General features: G+C 46.8%; 1 protein-coding gene across 1 annotated transcript in view; it reads right to left on the bottom strand.

Moving 5' to 3' along the window:
- The window catches only part of ctnnbl1 (catenin, beta like 1), a 220712-nt gene that overhangs the window by 34728 nt on the left and 161000 nt on the right, over nucleotides 1–24984 (bottom strand). Inside the window, exon 12 of the mRNA XM_038803075.1 lies at nucleotides 6562–6659. Coding sequence (XP_038659003.1) covers nucleotides 6562–6659 — 98 coding nt within the window. The remainder of the gene's footprint in view (nucleotides 1–6561; nucleotides 6660–24984) is intronic.

Raw genomic sequence — 24984 nt, 5'->3', positions numbered from 1 at the left:
TATTTTTTGTTTAGAGAGCTAGGTGAACAGATTCGCAGGACTGCCAATTAACTTTTAGCAAAAGATTGAAACCTTTATTAAACAAGAAAAGATTAACTATAATACAATACTCCTTCATCCCACCTATCTTTCCAGATGTACACAACTTCATAAGGATAAGACAATTTACAAAATAGATCTTATACTCCAATGTTTTAAATACACAGTCCATATAAACCAATAGTCAAAATGTGGTCAGGCATACCACACTCTGAAACCAAGTGACAGATGCCACACAATACAACTTCTGTGGATTTCTAATCAATTCTCCCAGATGCTTGTTACACTGTGAGCCAACTGGTCTCACTAGAACTCTGACATGAACAACATTTTGAGGAATTCTCTCCCCAAACCAGGTTCTCTCTCAGATGCCTTCACCAAGAATTCACCTCCAGGATTTTAATCTCTCCTTGCCTTGGCCTATTCATTCCTCTGCCTTAGATTGCCACGTGTACTCAAACTTCCACACAATCTCTCCGGCACCCAGCCAGGCTGACAGAACACCACTGCTTCACAGGCTGGCTTAAGATGTCACCAAACTTTTGATTTACATTGCATGTCTGGCATCTCACCGAGCTGACTTTAAACCTGGCTCTTGCAGCTGTCTCTTTAACCTGCAGCACTTTCTCTGCCTTTTGCTTGAATTCTACTGAACAGAACCTTGTTCAACTTCTTGTTCTTTGTTCTTTTAACTTAACAGTCTTCCTGAGACATTGGCCGGAATTCTCCATCGTTGAGATTCACTTTTCCCACTGGCAAGGCGGCCCTGACCGTGGGATTCCTGGCAGTGTGGGGTAGTTATAATGGGAAATCCCATTGATAAGCAGCGAGAAGATAGAATCCCGCTGCTAGCGAATGGTGCGCTGCCAGGAAACACATGGCTGGGGGAGTGGAGAATCCAGCACATTTCTTATGCCCCAACTCCGTGGTTTGTGGACTTTTTTTTGGGGAAGTCTGCTTTCTGCAGTTCCCTGGTCCTGTCCAGTTTCTCCTGCATCTAGCTTAGCACTAACTCAAAAGTTCTTTCTATCCTAGGGTGGCCTCTGGTTGTTAATTAACAACCTAGTTTTCATTTAAACCGTTTGCTTTCAAGCATCCGAACCAAACTTAAGTCAGTAACCCTTTCAAATACAGACACAAAAAAATAAACTTACTTTAAGCTAAATCCTATTTCCAATACCCACAAATACAAATATAAATTACTTAAAACTATCGCTGTTTCCTGACATCACAGAATCGACATGCAGAAGGAGGCCATTCGGCCCATCGAGTCTGCACCAGCCCTTGGAAAGAGCACCCTACCTAAGCCCACACCTCCACCCTATCCCCACACTTCCACCCTTACCCTGTAACCCCACTTTACCGTACCGGTTTTGGACACTAAGGGCAATTTAGCATGGTCAATCCACCCAAACCTGCACATCTTTGGACGGTTGAACGAAACTGGAGCACCCGGAGGAAACCCATGCAGACACGGGGAGAACGTGCAGACTCCGCACAGACAGTGACCCAAGCCGGGAATCGAACCTGGGACCATGGCATAGTGAAGCCATTGTGCTAACCACTATGCTAACGTGGTGCCCATAAGCAGTAGAGGTCAATTCTCACCCTACTGAACACTTTCTGTGGAGATGAGCCAAATATCCTTTTTTCCTTTCAATTAAACATTCCCCTTCCCAACATTGATCCGTATTTACTCAACATTGAATGTACCTTTAAAACTTTCTTTTCCATTTGATTTCATTAAGGTGACCTATTTTTAAGACAGCAAGAATTTGTCAATCCCATACAAAATAGGCAACGTGTTGTACTGCTTTGAATAGCGCAAATTGTTCATACTCCATTACCTAAATTGCAGTTGTCAGATTATGACCTAGTTTAAAGTACAAGTAGAAATAGCGACGTAGAAAAACAAACTTTTTACAGCAAACACACTTACAAAAGACAAATGAGAGCATATTATTCTGGCAGCGGAAACAGCATATTGTTGGGATGATACTATATATTGAAAATGTCGTTGTCTAGATAAAATACATCGTTTGCTATAAAATGTCACTATTATAAGATTTACGTTTTTCATGAATCATTATTCAGCCAGTGGCATATATCCATCACATAAGCAGTAGCCCTAATCTTATGTCCCCCTAGCATTATTTCCTTTTTCTTTCAATACCAATCTATTTTTCTTAAATGATGACATGGTCTCCGTATCAATCACAACCCTCCCTAACAAGGTTTCTCTTGCTCCATCCTAAATCTGTCGCGCCCCCTCCCCTCATTCTAGACTACTTAAATCACTGGAAATAGTCTGTTTCTAACCAGTTTATCCTAGCCTTTCTTAGTTTTAAACAACTCCATCAAATTACCTGGTAATCTGCTCTGTTCTTACAAAATCAGCCCAAATATTTCAAGCCTTTCTTCATATTAGGATTCTGGAAAGACTCCATCAGATTGAAAAATAACAAATATAACTCCTCTATTCAAGAAAGAGGGGAGTCAGAAAGGAAACTACAGCCCAGTTAGCCTCGCTTGTGCCATAGAGAAAATGCTAGAATTTATTATTGAGGTTATATATAACAGGGTACTTAGAAAATCTTAATAAAATCAGAGCAAACATACTTTATGAAAGAGAAATTGTGCTTGACTCACTTATTAGAGATCTTTGAGGAAGTAACAAGCAACGTGGAACCTGTGGATGTGTAACTTGGATTTCCAAAATCCTTTTGACAAGATGCCACATCAAAGATTACAACATAAAACGAGAGCTCATTATGTAGGGGATAACATATTAGAATGCAGAAAGGATTGGTTGGCCACCAGGAAACAGGGTAGGGACAAATGTAACATTTTTGGGTTGGCATGATGTGACCAACAGGGTGCCACAATGATCAATGCTGGGCTCAACTATTTACAATCTACATCAAAGCCTTTTGGATAAAAGACCAAATATATGGTTGCTAATTTTCTGATGACACAAAGCTATTTAGGAAAGTAAATTATGAAGAGGACATAAGGAATCTGCAAAGGAATACAGATAGGTTAAATTAATCTGCTAGAATTGACAGCTCGCATATAATGTGGGATAACGTGAATTTGTCCACTTTGACAGGAAGAATAGAAAAGCAGTATACTATTTAAATGGAGAGATTGCAGAAATCCATGGTACAAAGGAATCTGGGTCCTGGCACAGGAATTCCAAAATGTTAATATGCCGGTACAACAAGTGATTAGGAAGGCAAATGGAATGTTGTAATTTATTGCAAAGGGAATTGAATATAAAAGTAGGGAGGTTTTGCTACTGTTGTACAGGGCATTGGTGAGTCCAGATCTGGAGTCGTGTCTAAGGCGATTTGATCAAAACCGTTACGATCCTGATGAGACTTGCCAACGTGGATGTGGAGAGGATGTTTCCTCTTGTGGGAGAATTCAGAACTGTTGAAAACAAAAAGGTTGCTCACTTAAGAGAGAGATGAGAAGTTTTTCCTCTAAGGGTCATGAGTCTTTGGAACTCTCTCAAATGGTGGTGGGAGCAGAGTTTAGAGTATTTTTAAGGCAGAGCTAGATAAATTCTTGATTAGCAAGGGTGTGAACAGTTATTGAGGCCGACAGGTATTGGGGTTGAGGTTACAATCAGTTCACCATCATCCCATTGAATTGTGGAGCAGTCTCCAGGCGCTCAGGGCCTACTCCTGATTCTAATTGTTTGCAGTTATTGTTTCCTTATTTAAGGGAGGATATATTGTATTAGACACGGTGTAGAGAAGGTTCACTCAACTAATTTCTGGGATGAAGGCTGTCTTATGAGGAAACGTTGGCCGGCTTGAGCCTGTATCCATTGGAGTTCAGAAGAATTAGAGGTGAACTTATTGAAACATAACAGGATGGATGCTGAAAGGATGTTTCGCCTTGTGAGAGAGACAAGGGGCTGGCCCCCGCTGGGTCGGAGAATCGGCGGGGGCGGCGTGAATCCTGCCCCTGCTGGCCGCCGAATTCTCCGGCACCGGAGATTCGGCGGGGGCAGGAATCTCCCCGTGCCGCCCCCCCCCCGACGATTCTCCGGCCCGCGATGGGCTGAAGTCCCACTGCTGTAATGCCTCTCCCGCCGGCGTGAACCAAACCACCTCCCTTACCGGCGGGACTGGCGGCGCGGGGCGATCTGGCCCCGGGGGGTGCCCCCACAGTGGCCTGGCCAATGATCGGGGCCCACCGATCCGCGGGCGGACCTGTGCCGTGGGGGCACTCTTTTCCTTCCGCGTCGGTCATAGGGTTGGGGAAGTGACCTCTCCCCTGCGCATGTGCGGGGATGATGTCAGCAGCCGCCGATGCTCCGGCACATGCGCGGACTTCCGCCGGCTGGCAAAGTCCCGTTGGCCTTGGCTGGCGTGGCGCCAAAAGGCCTCCATCCACACCAGTTGGTGGGATGGGAACCACTCCGCTGCGGGCCTAGCCCCTCAAGGTGAGGGCTTGACCCCGAAAGATGCGGATTTGGGACTGCCAGAAGCCGGAGTGGTTCACACCACTCCAGCCGCCGGGACCCCCCTGCCCCGCCGGGTAGGGGAGAATCCAGCCCAAGAACTTGGAGGCATAAACCAAGAGTTCTCCCATTCAAGGTGGAGATGAGGAGAACTTTTCTCTAGTGTCGTGAGTCTGTGGAATTCCCTTCCCTTGAGAGCAGTGGAGGCAGGTTCATTGACTATTTTTAAGGCTGAGTTTGAGATTCTTGACTGACAAGAGAATCTGAGGGTATATGGAGTAGACAGGATAGTAGAGGCCACAGTCAGACCAACTGTGATATTATCAAATGGCAAAGCAGGTTTGAGGGACGGAATCGCCTACTCCTATTCCTAATTCGTATCTTTGTATAACTGCATATCGTAAACCAGAAACCATCGTAGTGAATCTGTGCTGGACCCACTCTAGTCCATCAATATCCTTCCTATACCGTGAAGCACAAAGACTATGCACAATACTCAAACTGCAGTCTTAATGTTTTTTTTTACAGATATAGCAGACAATTAATCTTTTGCACTCTATGGGCGAGATTCTCCGCAAATGCGGAGAGTCGTAAAGGCTGTCGTGAAACTGGCCGTGTTTCACGGCAGCCTTCACGCCCGTTCCCGGGACCCGATTCTCCCCCCCAATCGGGGCTAGGAGCGGGACCCCGGGAATCACGGTGTCGCGGCCTTGACTACCGTCGTTAAGGCCGCGCGCCAAGATGACGCGCGGCTGGCATCTGTATGACGTCAGCTGCGCATGCGCAGGTTGGAGCTGGCGCGGGTGACGTCATCACGCCATTGACGGAACCCGCGCATGCGCGGTTCCGCATTTCTCCACCGCCGCCCGACAAGATGTGGCGGCTTGATCTTGTCGGGCGGCGGAGGGGAAATAGTGCGTCCCTTTTGGACGCAGGCCCGACGATCGGTGGGCACCGATCGCGGGCCTGTCCCCATCCGAGCACAACGGTGGTGCTCCCGCCCCAAACGGACCTCTGGATGCCCCAAACGGGCATCCAGCGCCTGCTTGTACGACGGCAGCAAGCAGGTGTGTTTGCTGCCGTGACAAAACGGGCGTAAAGGCCCGGCCGCTCGGCCCATTGGCCGCGGAGAATCACCGCTCGCCGTAAAAAACAGCGAGCGGCGATTCGTGACGTGGGTCGGGTGAGGAGAGAATAGCGGGAGGGCACAAAAAATGTCGGGAGGCCCTCCCGCTATTCTCCCAACCGGCGTGGGCAGCGGAGAATCGCGCCCCAGGTGTCTCTTATAATAAAAAACATTATTTAATTCCTTTTTATGGCCTTTTCCAATTGAGGTGCTGTTTTTGTATACCTATCCCCAATTGCCCTTGAATTGAGTGGTTTACTATGCCATTTCAGAGGGCAGTTAAGAGTCAACAGCATTGCTGTGGATCTGGAGTCACATGTAGGCCACATGCCAGTTTTCCTCCCCTAAAGTCCAAAGATGTGCGGGTTAGGTGGATTGGCCATGATAAATTGCCCGTAGTGTGCTAATAAAAGTAAGGTTAAGGGGGGGTTGTTGGGTTACGGGTATAGGGTGGATACGTGGGTTTGAGTAGGGTGATCATGGCTCGGCACAACATTGAGGGCCGAAGGGCCTGTTCTGTGCTGTACTGTTCTATGTTCTATGTTCTAAAAGACAGTGATCCAGATTAATTTCTTGGCCCAAATACAGAGACTAACTTTCAATTTCAGATGTTACACAAAATAAAGCATATTAGCTTGTACAGTTATCTCTTCAGGTCTTGCACTACAGACGGTAACTGGACACAATTACCCTCTTTAGATACTTGCGTCCGTGCATGTTTGCGGACATGAAAACAATAACAATTCAATGTAGTCCATTGTCGCCTTGAAGCAAACATAACCAAAGTTGAAGTCTGTAACTTATCATGAAGTTCACGAAGTTGGGGCAAAATATGATGCACAATTTCAAGCTTAAACATTAGATACAGGCAGAGACAGTGTAAATTCTATCCTGCTATTATTAACAGAAGAGACAGGATTACCTTTTCACAATCATTTTCAGTGAATTTGTTCAGTAGCCGAGTTCGCTGCTGACCCTTCAAGTTCCGAAGCATGGAAGACAGAATTGAACAAACGTGTTCTACGGAACAAATCAAATGTAGCTGGTTACCCTTAGGCAAAATAAAATTGGAAAACTACTTATGCTTAGGCTTCCAAATAACTAGAAAATTCCAAATATAACTGAAGAATATATATTATTGAAGCACATCTGATGGCACATTCCCGTTGCTTTTTGCAGAATACGAGTGTTCGAATAAAACAAAGTAGGAATATGCCCAATGTAGCAAATCTGAGTAAAGGTGTTTAGAAATAACTCAAGTTTCCCTCTATGTCACCTTCTGTGCTCAAGATGGTTACAGGATGCTTAACTTTGGGATTATGCCCTGTCCTGGTCAGTGTGGCACTTCACACTGGAAGCCAATACATGCTTTATGATGGTATACGGACTAGGTGACACAGCTTTAAGGTTTTCAGCAAGAAATACATTGTGGAACTTTTAAGTAGCGAGTAATAAAGACCCCTAACTTGCTGCCTACAAGGATGGTGCTTGTGCAGATTAATGATTTCTGAGGGAAAGTGGTTACGGAGATAGAACAGGGGGATTGGACTGACTGGATTGCTCTAGAGTCGGTATGGACTTGATAGGCCAAGTAGCTTCCTTTTGTGCTGTTATGACTGGACAAAGCCAGTACTTATTCCCTATGGTTTGTGATGTAAATCATAAATGGTTCTTGAAACGACTGCGTATATTCATTTGTGAGTTACTTTCACTGCGAAATGCTTGAAACATTCGTTCATTTGCTTTGAAAATATGTAAAATCACATCCTCACACAGCCAAATTGGTTTTAGATAGTTTGGTCCACCTCAGAGCTCTTCACTATTTACAAAGACTTTGCAAATGTTTGTTCCAGTGCTTTGGAAGGTTAACACAACTATATGCAATCCATTTCATACCCAATGCTTCAGCATTGGTTTCTTACTGGAGTGTGGCAATCTAGCTAAATGGAATGTGGGATTCCTTTAAAATTGCCTGGATGATGATCAGGAATTTCCTTATGACTCATTTAATCATAGAATTTACAGCACAGCAGGAGGCCATTCAGCCCATCAAATCTACACTGCCTTTTCGAAAGAGCAACTTACATAGGCCCACTCCTCCACCCTATCCCCGTAACCCCACTAAGGGCAATTTATCATGGCCAATCCACCTAACCTGCACATCTTTGGACTGTGGGAGGAAACCCACGCAGACACGGGGAGATTGTGCAGACTCCACACAGACAGTGACCCAAGTCGGGAATCGAACCTCGGACCCTGGAGCTGTGAATCAACTGTGTTATCCACTGTGCTGGCGTTGGATAATTGTTAAAAAGCCAGGTACTGTGAGACAGCCTTTGACCCAGAAACAGTAACAATAAGGAACATCTGTAAATACATTAAAATGTTTGGGGAATAAATAATTGTTTTAAAAAATGATGGAAAATGACTTTAAGTGCATTTATCAGTTGTAACAGGATCAATTATAATTTTTGGATAAGAACTATCTGTTTATGTCATCTGGTGGCCCTTGAGTTAGAAGCAGTATCAACAGGAAGGTAGTTAACAAATGAAGGCTGTATGGCAGAGCTGGAGGCCAGCAAATTGAGTCAAAGAGCTGCATCTGAGCGGTCGGACAGCACGTTTATGGACTGCAGCCTCTATTTCTTTTACTTCCGAGTGTTTGAATGAAAGCCCAGAATTTGCTATACAGTATAAAGATGAAGGGGAGAGCAGCACAGTAGTTAGCACTGTTGCCTCATGGCGCCAAGGTCCCAGGTTCGATCCTGGCTCTGGGTCACTGTCCGTGTGGAGTTTGCACATTCTCCCTGTGTCTGCGTGGGTTTCGCCCTCACAACCCGGGGGCAGCACGGTAGCATGGTGGTTAGCATAAATGCTTCACAGCTCCAGGGTCCCAGGTTCGATTCCCGGCTGGGTCACTGTCTGTGTGGAGTCTGCACGTCCTCCCAGTGTGTGCGTGGGTTTCCTCCGGGTGCTCCGGTTTCCTCCCACAGTCCAAAGATGTGCGGGTTAGGTGGATTGGCCGTGCTAAATTGCCCGTAGTGTCCTAAAAAGTAAGGTTAAGGGGGGTTCTTGGGTTATGGGTATAGGGTGGATACGTGGGTTTGAGTAGGGTGATCATTGCTCGGCACAACATCGAGGGCCCAAGGACCTGTTCTGTGCTGTACTGTTCTATGTTCTAACCCAAATGATGTGCAGGGTAGGTGGATTGGCCATGCTAAATTGCCCCGTAATTAGAAAAAATTAATTGGGTACTCTAAATTTAAAAAAAAATAAAGGTGAAGTGTGTCCTGGTACTTCCATGTCAAGAAAGCCCAACAACGTCTCTACTTTCACAAAATTCTACAGATGTGTGATAGAGAGCATTCTATCCAGCTGCATCATAGCTTGGTATGGCAACTGCTCGGTCCAAGATCGCAAGAAACTGCAGAGTGTGGTGAATTCAGCCCAGCGCATTACCCAAGCTTGCCGCCCCCATATTGATTCTGTATACACCTCCCGCTGCCTCAGGAAGGCAGACGATATTATCAGGGACCCCTCCCACCCAGGCATTGCCTTCTTCCAGAGCCTTCCATCAGGCAGACGGTACATAAGTCTGAAGATCTGCACATCCAGACATAGGAACAGCTTCTTTCCCACAGCTACAAGACTCAACGACTCCCCCTCGGACTGATCTGTTCCCTGTTAGAACACTATTCATGACGCCCTATGCCGTTCTTGCTCATGTATTTGCTTTGCTTGGCCCTTTGTTCCGCACTGTAACCAATCACTGTTTGTCGATGTACCATTTGTCAATGTTCTCTGCTGATTATTCTCCTTGTCGACTATGTATGTTTCCTCGGCCGCAGAAAAATACTGCACTGTACTTCGGTACATGTGACAATAAATCAAATCAAAATGTTACCACAACTGACTGAGCTCAGAGTTGCGAAGGTGCAAGAAAGTAGTGCTCCATTGTGTTGAAGATGCACTGGGGGAATCTCGGATTACATAAAAGCTGCTGATTGCAAAGTATTCGCTAAGTCCTAGGAGGAAATTTATTGCAATGTTGTCCCAGGAATATTTGAGCTCGGAAGAACCTAGTGGATGAAATTGGTGCCATATTGGTGGATTGGACTGCTTGGAAAATTTGTGGGTACAATCTTTGTTTTATCAGCTTTCCATGTGTAATTTATAGATTCTACCGACCATGATTTGCCATTTAATTTATGCTTATTTACATGATAAAGGTTTTTATTAAAGAAAAAGTTGCAAAAATTGAAACATTGTTCAATTGATGGTTATTCAGTCAGATTGGTCCAGGATCCCCAAGGGAGGGAGTAACAACTAATCATTTGGATTTTTTTTTCATTAATGTGGATGCCATGGGCTAGACCAGCATTTATTTCACGTTCCTAGCTGCCCTTGAGAAGGTGGTAGGGAGCCGCCTTCTTGAACCGCTGTAATCCATGTGGTGTAAGTACACCAACAGTGCTGTTAGGAAGAGAGACCCAGAATTTTGACCCAGTGAGAGTGAAGGAATGGCAATATAGTTCTAAGTCAGGATGGTGTGTGGCTTGGAGGGGAATTTTCAGTTGATGATGTCCCCAAGCATCTACTGTCCTTGCTCTTCTAGGAGGTAGAGATGTGGGCTTGGAAGGTGCTATTCATGGATTCTTGATGAGTTCCTGCAATGCACCCTGAAGATGGAACAAACTGCAGTCATTGTACGTCAATGGTGGAGGAAGTGAATGTGAATGGGCTGCCAATCAAATGGATGCTTTGTCCTGGATGATGTTGAGCTTCTTGAGTGGTGCTGGAGCTGCGCTCATCCAGATAAGTGGAGAGCTTTTGAAATACATGCAGGTTTTCCATTTTCATGAAAACAGTGTATATTCTCAGTGCTAATAATGAATCAGCATTACACAACAGTATCCTTATAAGCATTTGAATTACAATCGTTTTTCATGCATAAAATAGTTAAATATGGTATACATTGACTAAAAGTGTGCACACATTCAGAAATTTGCCAAATACTGAAGAAAAATAGTTTTTAAGTAAGCATTCCATTAGATAGAGGCTAACAGATCTTTGAGGCACACCAACATAACAGACCTGATCTTTTGGTCAGTAGTGAGGCCATGCCGTACCCTGCCGATTGTGATTTAAACTATGGCCGTATTGTGCTGCAGCTTTACGGACTCTATCCAAGCTGCAGGATGCAGTCATCTGCAGAGAACTATGGGGAGTGACAAAGCGAAGAAGCCCAGAGGACAGAATGTTGCTTGATGTCCAGAAGCCTTCAGTGTGTGGCGAGTGCTTTTAAGTTCTTAATTAAAAAAAAACTAATTTTTAATGTTTCAAAGACATTTAATTGCTTTTATGAGTTTGTATAACCTTTAATTTAATGCAACTAAACACGTCTTGAAATTCTTGAAAAGAATTTAAGTACTTATAATTAAATAAATGGTAAAGTACATTGTACAGCATTGTAAGTGTAACCTTGTAAAATAAGTAACAATTATGACTTTTATATCCTTTAGATTGCTATTATATGTTCGCTTTTAATTGTTAAGTAATCGCGCAATTGCAAGTAAATTAATCATGCATACAAAGATATTTATAGTTTTCTGATTCATTCCAGTGTTTATACTACTGAATTTAATGTTGATGGGCAAGGGTTTGTGATTGCAGAGAGCTTTGAAGGGTTGTTGACTGGTCTGCAAGTTTGCGTTAAATACATTTTTATAAGAAAAAAGGCCTTCCCTGATTCTGCTGTAAATCATTTCTCACCGTTGCCCTATGCTACGAATAAAAGTTCTTAGAATTTTGGTGTAAATCTCTAGGCATCTAGTCCAAATTCATGAAGTGTCAAAGACATCCATGGAACTGTCTGGGCAGCGTTTCTTATCCATTGGAAGTCTGAAGTACTGGACATTTGCATACGTCAGGACTTCCTCTGGGTCCCGATGCTCAACAGCAGCAAACCCCTCAACATTCATCACTACTCTGACTGGAAGGTCTGGGCAGTGGCTTTAGCAAATTTGAGCCTCAACAGATAAAAGCAGTGTTGCCAATGATAGCATGAAGGCATGGGGAATTCACAAAGGGCTACAACCTGGAAGAATAGCGAGCTGTAGGATCCTTATAATACAGGAGGCTATTTTGCCCACTGGGTCTGCACCAGCCCTCTGAAAGAGCATCATACCTAGGCCCATTGCCCACCCTATCCCCATAGCACCACCTAACCTGTACATCACTGGACACTAAGGGGCAATTTTATCATGGCCAATACATCTAACCTGCACATCTTTGGACTGTGGGAGGAAACTGGAGCACCCAGAGGAAACCCACGTAGACACGGGAAGAAAGTGCAAACTCCACACAGATAGTCACCCAAGACAGAATTGAACCTGGGTCTCTGGCGCTGCATGGCAGCAGCGCTAACCACCGTAGCACCGTGCTGCCCCTAAAATCTGACCAGGAACCAAACCCGGGCCGTGGCAGCAAAAGTGCTAAATCCTAACCTCTAGACCACCAGTGAAACTGACATCAGCTCTCGGAGTATCGGGCTAAAGAAGGCTACAGAAATACAGACAGGTGAAGCTGTGAAGTGATGTTGGCAAGAGAATAAGCAGCAGAGTTTCATATGAGCTTATGGAAGGTGAAAGTTGGTGAACTGGTCAGGAGGGCAATGGAATCATAAATGAAGACTGCAGCAGCAGATAGACTAAGCATATAGAGATGGGGAATATTATGGAGGTGGAGGGAAAAAGGAGGGAACAGAGGATAACTTTACGTGAAGAGAAGCCATTGCTGAAGATTCTCTGCCTGTGTTTGGAATAGTAGGAGTGAAACCAAGCAAGGGCATTTCAATACAGCTATATAATGAAGGAAGAGCAAAATATTGGAGAAAAGATAATGTGGTTGGCCATATAAAGGTGCATTCTAAAAAGAGGAGGAGTTATACTCAGTGATCACAGAGGATGCCATGTAAGCTTAATCATGGTAATTTCAGTGCTATGGCAGAGGTGTACAGAATTCAAACATGGACCTGCAGGAAAGATGGACACAGATTTGGGAGGTGGCAACACATTCAAGGACTTTGATGTTTGTGATAAAGTGTTTCTTTGAGAGGGCAAAGTGGGTGATGAATGGGTTATTGAAAGGGAGGGGGATAATAAGTAATGAAAGAGCATAATTTACAATGTCAGCTAGCTTGGAGACCACAACTGGAATTCAGACAATCAATTTGGTAGCAAAGGAATTGAGAGAGCATTAAGTGGTTTATGATATAGCTGTTTGCTTTTCTTAATGTTTGGGATTTACCTCAGTATTATTTATCCAATGGATCATCCCCATTCATCATCCACCAGTAGTATTAAACCATCCTCAAAGATGCTCATTAATAGCACTAAACTATTCAAATTATTGGGATAAAGCTTTGATAAACACTTGAGAATAACCGCAGCACTGACTCTAGGTTTTAGTTTTAGAATTCGTATCCTGTTTTCAAATCCCTCCGTAACTTTGCCACTCTCTCTGTAATCTTTAGTCCCACAAATCTCAAGAGATATCTGTGGCCCTTGAATTCTGGCCACTTGAGGATCCCCAATTTTAATTACTCCATCAGTTGCAGCCACTCTTTCAGTTGCCTCGGCCCCAAGCTTCGGAATATCCTCCTGACACCTCACGTTTGACTTTTAACACACTCCTTTAAATTTTTCTCTTTGACAAAGCTTTGTGGTCATCCAACATAATGTCTCCTTGCATGGCAAGGTATCATATGTGTTTATAATTCTCCTGGGTTCTGATAAAGCAGCTATATAAATCCAAGTTTTTTTTTTCTTTTTTTAAAAATTTAGATTACCCAATTATTTTTTCTATTAAGGGGCAATTTAGCATGGCCAATCCACCTACTCTGCACATTTTTGGGTTGTGGGGGCGAAACCCACGCAGACACAGGGAGAATGTGCAAACTCCACACGGACAGTGACCCAGAGCCGGGATCGAACCTGGGACCTCAGCGCCGTGAGGCGGTTGTGCTAACCACTAGGCCACCGTGCTGCCCTTATATAAATCCAAGTTGATGTTGAAAATGGAAATTATACACTACAGGAAAGGCAGCTTTGGATCTGATCAAATGTGCACTTCTAGTATATTTTTATAGGTCTATTAAAATTGTGAATGAAAATAGAGAAGTACTTGACTTGTTTTACTGAGCATGATGCATCACCCTTTTCTGTCAGTTGGAATGTTCGTGTGCAGGTTCCTTCACTGTGGTCACAACATGTTTGGATTTTAGTTCAAGCAAATCTTGCAGCTGTTGGGGAAGCTTGAGCTCGAGGGGCTGATCAATATTCGCTAATCTCCACATCTGCTCAAATAAGCCAAGTATCTTCACAGGCTAGCTGACAACTGGGACTGCTCCTTTAAGTTGTAGTTATTAATACACCATGTCATAGATGAAATGTGATATTTGTAAGATGTTTTATAACGAATAGGGTCATTTTTGCTTGGAGAGCTCACAGCTGGTAAATCCTAGTATTACCGGAGTGAGAGATCAGTGAAATAATTGTTCTAAAGCAGGTGCATTGGTGCCATCTTCTAAAATTCTATAAATTCTGGAACGGTTCCTTCAGATTGGCAGGTAGTAAGTGTCACCTCATTAGTTAAAAAGCGAGGGAAGCAAAAACAAGGAACTACAAACCTGCGATCCCTGCGTTAATAGGGAAAATGCTGGAATCATTTACAAAGGATGTGATAAATGAACATTTATATATTGATCTGATTGGGCATAATCAACATGTATTTATGAATGGGAAATCATGTTTGACAAATTTGTTGGGTGTCTTTGTGAGGATGATACAGTATTGATAAAGGGGAGTCAGTGGATGTGGTGTACTTGGATTTTCAGAAGGTTTTCGATAAGGAGGTTGGCTAGCAAACATAAAGCACATGGGATAGGAGGTAATACACTGGCATTGATTGAGAATTGCTTAACAGGCAGAAAATAAAGTCGGTATAAATGGGTAATTTTCACATAGGTAGCCTGTGACTATTGGGGTACCGCAAGCATCAGTACTTGGTCCCAGCTGTTTACAATATCTATCAATGATTTGAATGTGGGAGTCGAATGCAATATTTCCAAGTTTGTGGATGACACAAAGCTATGTGGGAACGTGTACTGTAAGGAAGTTGCAAAGCTGCTTCAGAAGGATTTGGACACTTAGTGAGTGGGCAGGATCATAGCAAATCTAATATAATGTGGAAGAGTGTGAGGTTATCCACTTTGATAGGAGTAATAGATGTTCAGAGTAAACAATGAGACATTAGAAAGCGTAGATGCAGAAAGGGACCTGGGTGGCCTCGTCAATAAAGCTAATCAAGTGTCAGCCATTATCTGGGGGTGGCAGGACTGTCTACGAAGAGAGGCTGTGGAAACTGGGCCTGTATTCTCTAGAGTTTCGAAGAATGAGAGGTGACTTAATTGAAACCTACAAAGCACTTGCAGGAGATAGACAGGGTAGATATAGGTAAAAGGTTTCCCCTGCTTGGGAGTCGAGAACTTGGGGGCACAATAAGGGGGAAGTCACGTAGGACGCAATGAAGAGTTGTTCTTTTTTACTCGGGGGGGGGGTTGTGAATCTTGGACAATGAAATTCAAGCAGACTTCTATGTGTCTGTTCCTGACATGGTATCAAAACTGATGTCTCTCAAGAACTAGCTGAGGAAAACGTTTCCCAAGAGCGCACAGGGTTTTGTTGGACATGATATTTCTATGTGTTTAAAACTTGGCATGAAGAACTGGTGGAGCATGATTACTGTTATGTTCCATCTATTTCGGCTGGAGACGGATCACATTCAACAACCTCCTCACGTTCGAGAACAGCTACCTTCCCTTCACAAACCACGTCTGGGGTGCAATTCTCCAACCTCCACACCGGGTGGGAGAATCGCAGGAGTGCCGGGCGATTCACGCCACGCCGCCCTGGCAGACGCACGCGATTTTCCCACCCCCCCCCCCCCCCGAAAACGGCGTGTCGCGTTTTGCGACAGGCTGCTCGGAGAATTGCCGCTCCGGTCGATTGGCGATTCTCCGACCCGGATGTGCCGAGCGGCCTGCCTAATCCGACCGGTTCACGCCGGCACCAACCACACCTGGTCGCTGCCGGCGTGAACAGCACGCGACCGCTGCATGTGGGGCCTGTGAGGGGGGGGGGGGGGGGGGGGGGGGGGGGGAGAGGGAGTATCAAGCATCAGGGGGGTGCTCAGAAGTGTCTGGCCCGCGATCGGTGCCCACCAATCGTCCGGCCGGTGTCACTGAAAGACGCACTCTTTTCCCTCCGCCACCCCGCAAGATCAATGCTCCATGTCTTGCGGGGCGGCGGAGGGGAGGACGGCAACCGCGCATACGCGGGTTGGCGCTGGCCAATCTGTGCATGCGCGGGTGACGTAATTTAGGCACCACCGGCCACGTCATTCAGGCGGCGCCGCTTTGACGCGGGTGAAATTGACGCGCCACCGCTCCTAGCCCCCTGGGGGTGGGAGAATAGGGGGCGAGGAGCGGCCTCCGATGCCGGAGTGAAACACTCCGGTTTTCACTCCGGCGTTGGCACTTTTTCTCCCTTTGGGAGAATCGCGCCCCTGATCTTTCCCAATCATCTTCGGAGGACATTCCACCAACCTTGACACCAGAACCGTTGCCAATATCTTGGCATCTACATTGAGTAGAGATCTGGGTCTATACGACTCATGCTCCACTGGATTCCCATCCTTCTTTAGCAGCAAAGAAATCAAAGCTTGCCCCGCCGTTTGAGGCAAGACACCCCTGCCTATCGCGTCCTCAAACATTCCCATCATCAGCGGCTCCAACCTATCCTTAAATTTCTCCTGGAATTCAACTAGGAACCTGTCAAGTCCCCCTCCTTCCCTGCCTGCATCCATCCAATCGCTTCAACCCCCTCCTGCTCCCCCACCGGCCCTACAATGCCTGCTCCATCCTCTTCACCCAGCCTCGGATATTCCAACCCATCCAGGAACTTCCTCGTCCCTCGCTCCTCTCCCGGTGGCTCCGACGTTTAGAGATCCTTATAAAACTCGTTGAATATTTTATTGATCTGCTCCGGGGCCGCCATCAGCTTCCCCATCCTGTCCCGCACCTGAACTATCTCCTTCGCCTCCCCCTCCCTCCTGAGCTGGCTGGTCAGCATGTGTCCTGCCTTCTCCCTGTGCTCGTAGACCACCACCCTCACCCTTCTCAACAGGCGCACCTCTTTCCCTGTGGACATGTTGAACCTCGCCTGAAACTCCTTCCTCTTGGCCAAGAGACTATGTCCCTCGCATTCTTCCCATCCACCTCTAGAATCTCCTCTATCAGATTTTGGCGCTCCTCTCTCTTCTCCTTGTCCATCTTAGCTTTAACGAAATCACCTCTTTCCTCAGCACTGCCTTCAGCGCCTCCCAAACCACCAACTGCGAAACCGCCTCCTTATAGTTTAGCCCCACACATTCCTCGATCACCTTCCCGATTGTATCACAAAATCTCCGGTCCACTAACAACCCCACATCCATTCTCCACCCTGGCCTCTGGGCTATCCACTTCACCAAAACCACATCCAACCAATGCGAGCGTCGTCCGAAATCACAATTGCTGAGTAATCCGACCTTCTAACCTCAATCAATTGCGCCTTCCCCATCATCAAAAAGTCTATCCTCGAGTAAACCTTGTGCACCGGGGAGAAAAACGAATCCTCCCATCTCCCTTATAAGATAGTGCCCCCCCCCCCCCCCCCACCCCCCCCCCCCCCACCCCCCCCCCCCCCCCCCCCCCCCCGCCTCCCCGACTGGATCAGCGAGAGTGGCCGAGACCTGTCCACCTTCGGATCTTACACCATATTCCATCTGTCCTTACCTGCTCCATTCCTTTTGTTACCGTTGAATCCCCCCATCCCAGAAAGTCCCATCCACTTCCTCCTGAAAATACTTCTCCCTGTATCGATCCCATCCCACCTTTCACACATCCCAGGCCCAGCGAAACCTGTTCGACCAAGTTCTAACGACCCTGGCCCCTCTAGCCCCATCTCCCACCACATCCCATTCACTACCAACCTTTGCTTGCCAGTGTGGAGGCCCCTGTCCAGACCCCCTTCCTCCCAAACCCCTCCCCATGATCCAGCCCCTGGAAACAAAGACAAACAAACAAAACCAGTGCAAAAACCACACCCCAGAAAACTGCCATAACCCCAAAGCCCAATATAATTGGTATCAACTATAGACTATAACAAAGGTAAACTACTCTTGCCCATTCAACCATCCAAAAAATCCAGCTGTTCCCCCCACAAATACAGAACAAGAGATAACCCAAAACGAGAGATAACGGCTAAGCACTGTCAGATCCCCTCAGCCCACATCCCAATCCCAGTCTCTCATTTTAGTCCCAATCCTTTGGCCTTCACGAATGCCTCCGCTGCCTCGATGCACAAGTCCCTTGAATTATCGGTCTGTGATGTTGTACGAAGTAACTAATGGCATTCTGGGAAAACCGGTCAACCTTTGGTACAATGTAAGAAAAGCAGAGCTCACATAACCTAAAGCCTGAATAAGATCAGGAAAGGTCAAGTTGTTCCAAAAACTTCCCGACTCTGTAAACTCTGATTAAACTAACTCGTCATAACCCAAAGCAGTCTAAATACGACAAGATAGGCCAGAACTAGTCTCTTACGATACTTAAACAAGTCTGCTCCGTTTCTTAAACATGCGATCAAATGACAAGATAATGATATGAGACCCCGAGTCCTGAAAGGTCAGCAAGGTGACGCCAGTCTTATGATATTGCTTATGTTTATACTTCTGATCGAATTCCTGACCAAGCTGTATTCACGTAATCTTGATTCATATAATGTATAAATATTGTCCTTTTTCTCTGTAACAGCGCAGACTTGGGAAGGATCCAGCAGTTTGTATTTGACTGCTTTCCGACTCCAAGTTTCAGCCATTTCTGCATGCAGTTGTAATTCGCAAATAAAGCTTTGTTTTGTTTTCTTAACAAGCATTGTTGAATCTTTCTATCACAGTCCAGAAGCGGGAAAAATACCGACGACAGGTCACCCTCAAAATCGCCGGGTAGATCATGCCGAACCTCAGGCCATTGCTACACAGTGCCATCTTCACCCTATGCTACAAAGATCTCCCATCTTCTTGCCAACTCAACCATCATGTCTTGGTATAATTAAATACCAACTGCTTCCCACTTCACCTCATGCCTTTTCAGGACCTTTCTCTTGACATGAACTTGTGGGAGCAAATTATAACTGCTCTCAGTGGCCCGTTTGCTTTCGGCTTGGGCCTGAGCGACCGATGAACCCAGTCCAGCTCATATTGGGAGGGTTCATCCCTCCCCCCAACAACTTTGTCAACATCTTCGCGAAGTACTCAGTCGGCCTCGGGCTTTCCACCCCCTCAAGCAAGTCCATAATTTGTAAGTTCTGTCGCCTCGACCTGTACCCCTGGGCTCTGAGCCCTTTGTTAGCCTCCGCCACCCTCTGTAGCACCTCGCCCATTGAGGTGAACTGGTCACTGAGCTGTGACACAGCTTCCTCCACCCCCTTCAACTTCTCTCCTTGCTCCCACATCGTGGCCGATGTGGTCGACACTGCTGCCTTCACCGAGGCAATTGCCTCCTCCACCCACTCCTTTCTTGCAGCCATCATCTCCTTTCGCAGCACCTCCATGCTTCTTGAATTCCCTGGCCATCGCCTCGCTGTGAGGGGTGTGGCCCCACCGAGCGATCCAGCCTCCGCCATCTTTCCTGCTGCCGGGCTGACTAGTTCATTCAACGGCGAACTTGTCCCTTCTTCCCAGAGGCTTTCTTCTGGATCTTCGACTTTCCCCACCTTTCTTATGCTTTCCTGCACCAGCTTATTCAAAAACTGTGCCTGAAACCGGGCATTAAAATCCAAAAACCAGAGCCTCGAGCAAAAGCCACACAACATGCTATATGCTGCCACCGGAAGTCCACCCTTCATCATTTTAAGCACCTCTATCAAATCACTTTTCAATCTCCTCAATTGCAATGAAACTTCCCCAATTTTCTTGGTATATGTATATACTCATACTCAATAGCATTGCAGTGGATCTGACACGTGGAATCAGAGACATTAGAATGCATAAAGTAGAAAGGAGAAGTTGGAGGAAATGAATGGGGCAGTTATGAGGAACGTAAACAAGAATCAAAATGCACAATACCATCCTGCTTGATATTTGATTACCACAAGACATGCAATACAATAATATGGCCCCAATTCTGCCATCGGCCGAAAGTGACAGTGCTCACCAGTGACTTCAAAAAAATTATCCATAAATATTTAAAGATCGTTGTGGAGTTGATTTCACCTTGCCTGACATGAAGTTGAATCTGGCACTAAGTTAAGGGGATCTCCAGGTGTTCAGTAATAGTGATTCCACTGACAGAGAAGTGGGCCAATCACATAGAAGACCATCCACAGATAGCAAACAGCAAGTGTGACAAAGTAACAGAAGCATCCAGCAATGCCCCTGCAAATTGCCATTTTTGCAGGTATAATTCCATATCTCTCTGACTGTGCAAGTCATCCTCAGCCAGTAAAATGATTGTGATTGAAAAGAGAACTAGGGAATTTCTCTGCCAAACCACAGAACACTGAAATTAAAGAACCAGATATTTACTTACGGAATCAACTGGAACCTCCAATCATAATGGCTGTACACTTCATCATCTACTCCTTGCGAGACAAGAACTGTTCCATGTACCATTTTATTTCATTTTACTTACATTGGACTCAATTCTTTTTCCTAATCTGTACAAATGTACATGCATGTGTTTTATAGGCCCCAGCACGAGGGAACAAGAGTAGCGGAGAAGGAAGGGCAAGCGAGATGAGTGCAGGGTAGGACGGGGGAAGAGCGGGCAGAAAACCGTAGAGGTCGGGCAAGGGAGAAGCAGGACAGTAACCCCCGAGAGAGGGGCCACCACACTAGCAGGAAAGCTAGCGCCTGAGGCATGCAACAAAGCAAGGCCACAGCGCGCCCCCAACAGGGGGGATGGCACCAGGCGGGGGCGGGGGGGGGGGGGGGGGGGGGGGGGACCACTCAAAAGAGACAGGAGAGCAAACGGGGATAGGAGCAGGGGAAAGAGAGACAAAAGAGAGGTATACGGGAAAGGGGAGAAAAAGGAGAGGGGGAACACAGGGAAGGAGGGGCAAACAAGGCTAGAAAAGGAATAGCAATAGGGCGACAAAGTGCCACAACCAAGGGATTGGGACAAGGAATCACTGCAATCACCCACCCAGTACTGTCTCTGAGTGAAGGGAGACCCCAGAGTGCAGGGGGCTACCCGCGTGGTGGACACACAGTGGGCGGCCATGTTGCATGCCCCATTGGCAAAGGGAAACCCTGGAGCACAGGGTCCTGACTGTATGGGGAGAGCAGTGACAACGGCCATCCTGGACGGCCCCGTAACAAAGGGAAACCCCGGAGGGCAGGGGCGCGTCCACCAGGTTAAGTACGGTTAATCCCACAGGAACGGGGTGGGACAGAAGTCCCCCCACCAGGATAGTCACCTGGAATGTAAGGGGCTCAACGGCCCAGTGAAAAGATCCAGAGTCCTCACCCAGCTAAGAAATATGAAAGCCGACATAGTCTTCCTCCAAGAGACACATCTGAGAGACCAGGATCGACTGCGGGTAAGAAAGGGCTGGGTGAGACAAACCTACCATTCCTCCAATGGGATGAGGGCCAGGGGGGTGGCAATACTGATCGGCAAGACGACGATGTTTAGGGCAATGAAGATGGTTACGGACCCAGGGGGACGGTATGTCATGGTCAGCGGGGCCCTGGATGGGACACCGGCAGTACTAGTTAACGGGAACATGCCCAACTAGGATGACACGAGCTTCATCAAAAAAACCATGGCAGAAATCCCCGACACAGCGAAAGCACCGACTAATCATTGGGGGGGGGGGGGGGGGGGGGGGGGTGGGGGGGGGGGGGGGGGGGTGGACTTCAATTGTGTACAGGACCCAACGACTTCCAGATCAAGCTCCAAAATGGGGAAAACTTCAAGCATGGCAAGGGAACCCGGTCACTTTATGGAACAGATGGGAGTGATGGACCCCTGGAGGTTTACCCACCCAGGGGAGGAGTTCTCCTTCTTCTCCCCAGTGCACAACGTATACACCAGAATTGACTTCTTTGTGGTGGGGAAAACGGTGCTTCCATGGATAGACAAAGTGGAATACTCCGCAAATGTGATATCCGACAATGCTCCACACTACATGAACGTGTGGCTGGAGACGGGCAGGGCCCAACGCCCACATGGCGGTTGGACATTGCCCTACTAGCAGACGAGGCCTTCAACAAAAATATATCACAGGCCATAGCAGAGTACACGGAGCACAGCCAAAACAGGGAAGTCTCACCCTCCACGTTCTGGGAAGCACTAAAGGCCGTAGTAAGAGGGGAGATTATCGCTTTCAAAGTTCAAAGAGATAAGGCGGAAAGGGCAGCAGCTGGTCGACTCCATACTGGAGGTAGACCATAAATACTCCGAGGCTCCGACCGTAGAGCTCCTGGCGGAGAGGAAAGAGCTACAAAGGAACTTTGATCTGCTCTCTACCAGGAAAGCAGTGCACCAACTCCACCAGACACGTGGGACCTGATACGAACACGGAGACAAAGGCTGCCGCCTGTTGGCACACCAGCTCAGAAAGCAGGCAGGCACCAGAGAAATTGCACAAATCAGGGATACCAGAGGCACATTAGAAACAGAACCAGAAAAGATTAACAAAACCTTCAAGGCCTTCTACCAAGGGCTGTACACCTCAGAGCCCCTAATGGGGGCCATGATGTGGAGATGCCGGCGTTGGACTGGGGTGAGCACAGTAAGAAGTCTTACAACACCAGGTTAAAGTCCAACAGGTTTGTTTCAAAGTCTGGGATGAAATGGTTCCTTGATGGACTGGACATACCCGTCGTGGCTGAGGGCAGAAAACAGCGCTTGGAAGCACCGCTAGCACTGGGAGAGATCATGGACAGCATCAGTTCCATGTAGGGTTGAATTAAAATATCTCAGGTACTGGTGCGGTTCAGGCTTGGAAAAGAGTTCACCTCCTGGGTAAAACTCCTATACAATGCTCCCATGGCGAGCTTACGGACCAACAACACTAACTCCTGATACTCCTGATACTTCCAGCTGCACAGAGGCACCAGACAAGGATGCCCACTGTCCCCGCTGCTGTTCGCTCTAGCGAACGAACCATTAGCAATTGCTCTCAGAGCAGCAAATAGCTGGAGGGGGATCCAAAGCGGCAGAGAGAGCACAGAGTCTCACTCTACAGATGACCTGCTCCTCTACATTACAGACCCACAAAGCAGCATGCCGCCTTCTCGGGCTACAAACTCAACATGAGCAAAAGTGAGATCTCCAGGTACACCCACAAGGGGGGGGGGGGGGGGGGGGGGGGGGGGGGGGCAACACGAACAGGACTACACACGAACAGGACTACCGTTTAAACAAGCCCGACACAAATTCCACTACCTGGTGATTGAAATAGCCCATGACTGGAAAGAGATCCACAAATGGAACCTCAAGTCTGACAGAGGAAGTAAAAAAGGACCTGCAATGATGGAACATACTCCCACTCTCCCAGACGATCAAAATGAACGTGCTGCCCAGGTACATCTTCCTACCTAGATCCATCCCCATCCCCAAGGCCTTTTTCAAAGCACTGGACAAACTATTCATGGCGGTAGTATGGAGGGGGGGAGAGAGAGAGAGAGAGAGAGAGAGAGAGAGAGAGAGAGAGAGAGAGAGAGAGAGAGAGAGAGAGAGAGAGAGAGAGAGAGAGAGATGCTAGGATCCCAAAGGAGGTCCTGCAAAAAACGACATCCGGGGGGGGGGGCAGCTCTTCCAAACCTACAATTTTACCACTTGGCAGCGACGGCCAAGCGTATAAGGGGATGGATCAAGGAGCCAGAAGCCGAGTGGGTGCGCGTGAAACAGGCCTCCTGCAAGGGGATCTACCTCCGGGCCCTCGCCACGGCGGCACTCCCATCCCCACCAAAAAAAAACACTCCAGCAGCCCGGTGGTGATAGCCACCCTCCAGTCCTGGATCCAGCTACGTCAGCAATTTGGCTTGACCAAAATGTCGGACAAAGCTCTCATCTGCAACAACCATAGGTTCGCACCAGCGCTGACTGACGTCACCTATAAAAAGTGGGGACAGGACGGAGGGACACTGACAGTCAGGGACCTATACACGGACGGCAGGGTCGCAATAATGGACTAACTGACAGAGAAATTACAGCTAGCCGGGGGAACGATTCAAGGGACCAGCAAATCAAAACCTTCCTACGAAAGGAGACAAGGACGTATCCACAACCGCCACGACAGACATTACTGGAAGAGTTACTGGACGCAAGCATCCTAGATAAAGGGAACCGTAGCGACATGCATGAGCAGAGAACAAGGAAAATCCAGACGAAAGACGGGACGAACGGCTGAAGCGGAGGTGATCGCGAGACGACAATGGCAGCGAAACCCGTCCGGGAGAAGCAAGCTTAAACACCAACACCAGATTCATTCGTGTATTGCCCTCCGTAATTGTTTTGTAATTGTTTCTCCGGTGCCCAAATGTATATGTACCACCCAGTTTCCCCCCCCACAAAAAGATGCCTACTTATATGCTAAAAACATTACTACCCACAAAGCTGCTGTTGTTGAGCTAGCACATAATACCGCATCAGTTATTTTATTCTAACTTTTTTTTTGTTGTTGTTTGTTTTTTGTGTGTGTTCCCTTCTCTTCTATGTTTGTATTCTATTTTGTGTACATAACAGTAAATATACTTTATTCAAAAACCCAATAAAAAACATTTATTAAAAAAGTGCATGTGTTTTATCATTTTTCTCGTTGCCTTAGTAGTTAATAAATTCACTCTAACTCAAAAAGCCTGTTTAAATTGGCTTACTTTTTTTTAAAAAGCTGCTCGTTAAAAGGGGTCTTTTCTTGTTGCTCCCAGCTGGAAGGGTCTGGAAGTCCTCAATATCCCACTATATCTCATGAAGTCTCATGGGACCAGGTCAAACATGGGCAAGAAAACCTGCTGATTACCATGTACCATTGTACCATCCCCCTCAGCTGATGAATCAGTACTCCTCCCTGCAGAACACTCCTTGGAGGGAGCACCGTGATGCAAGGTGCTCAATGTACTTGTGTACAGACGCAAGAATCATTCAGTAGTACCACCACAGACCAAGCTGGCCGTGACCGAGACCTAAAGGACATAGCTGCTAGACTGGGAGCCAGTTCATCTCTCCACACCTGGG

This window comes from Scyliorhinus canicula, chromosome 7, assembly GCF_902713615.1.
Source record: "Scyliorhinus canicula chromosome 7, sScyCan1.1, whole genome shotgun sequence".
NCBI classification, from domain to species: Eukaryota; Metazoa; Chordata; class Chondrichthyes; order Carcharhiniformes; family Scyliorhinidae; genus Scyliorhinus; species Scyliorhinus canicula.
The sequence above is the reverse complement of the archived record's forward strand: the minus strand, read 5'-3'. Positions and strand labels throughout refer to the sequence as shown.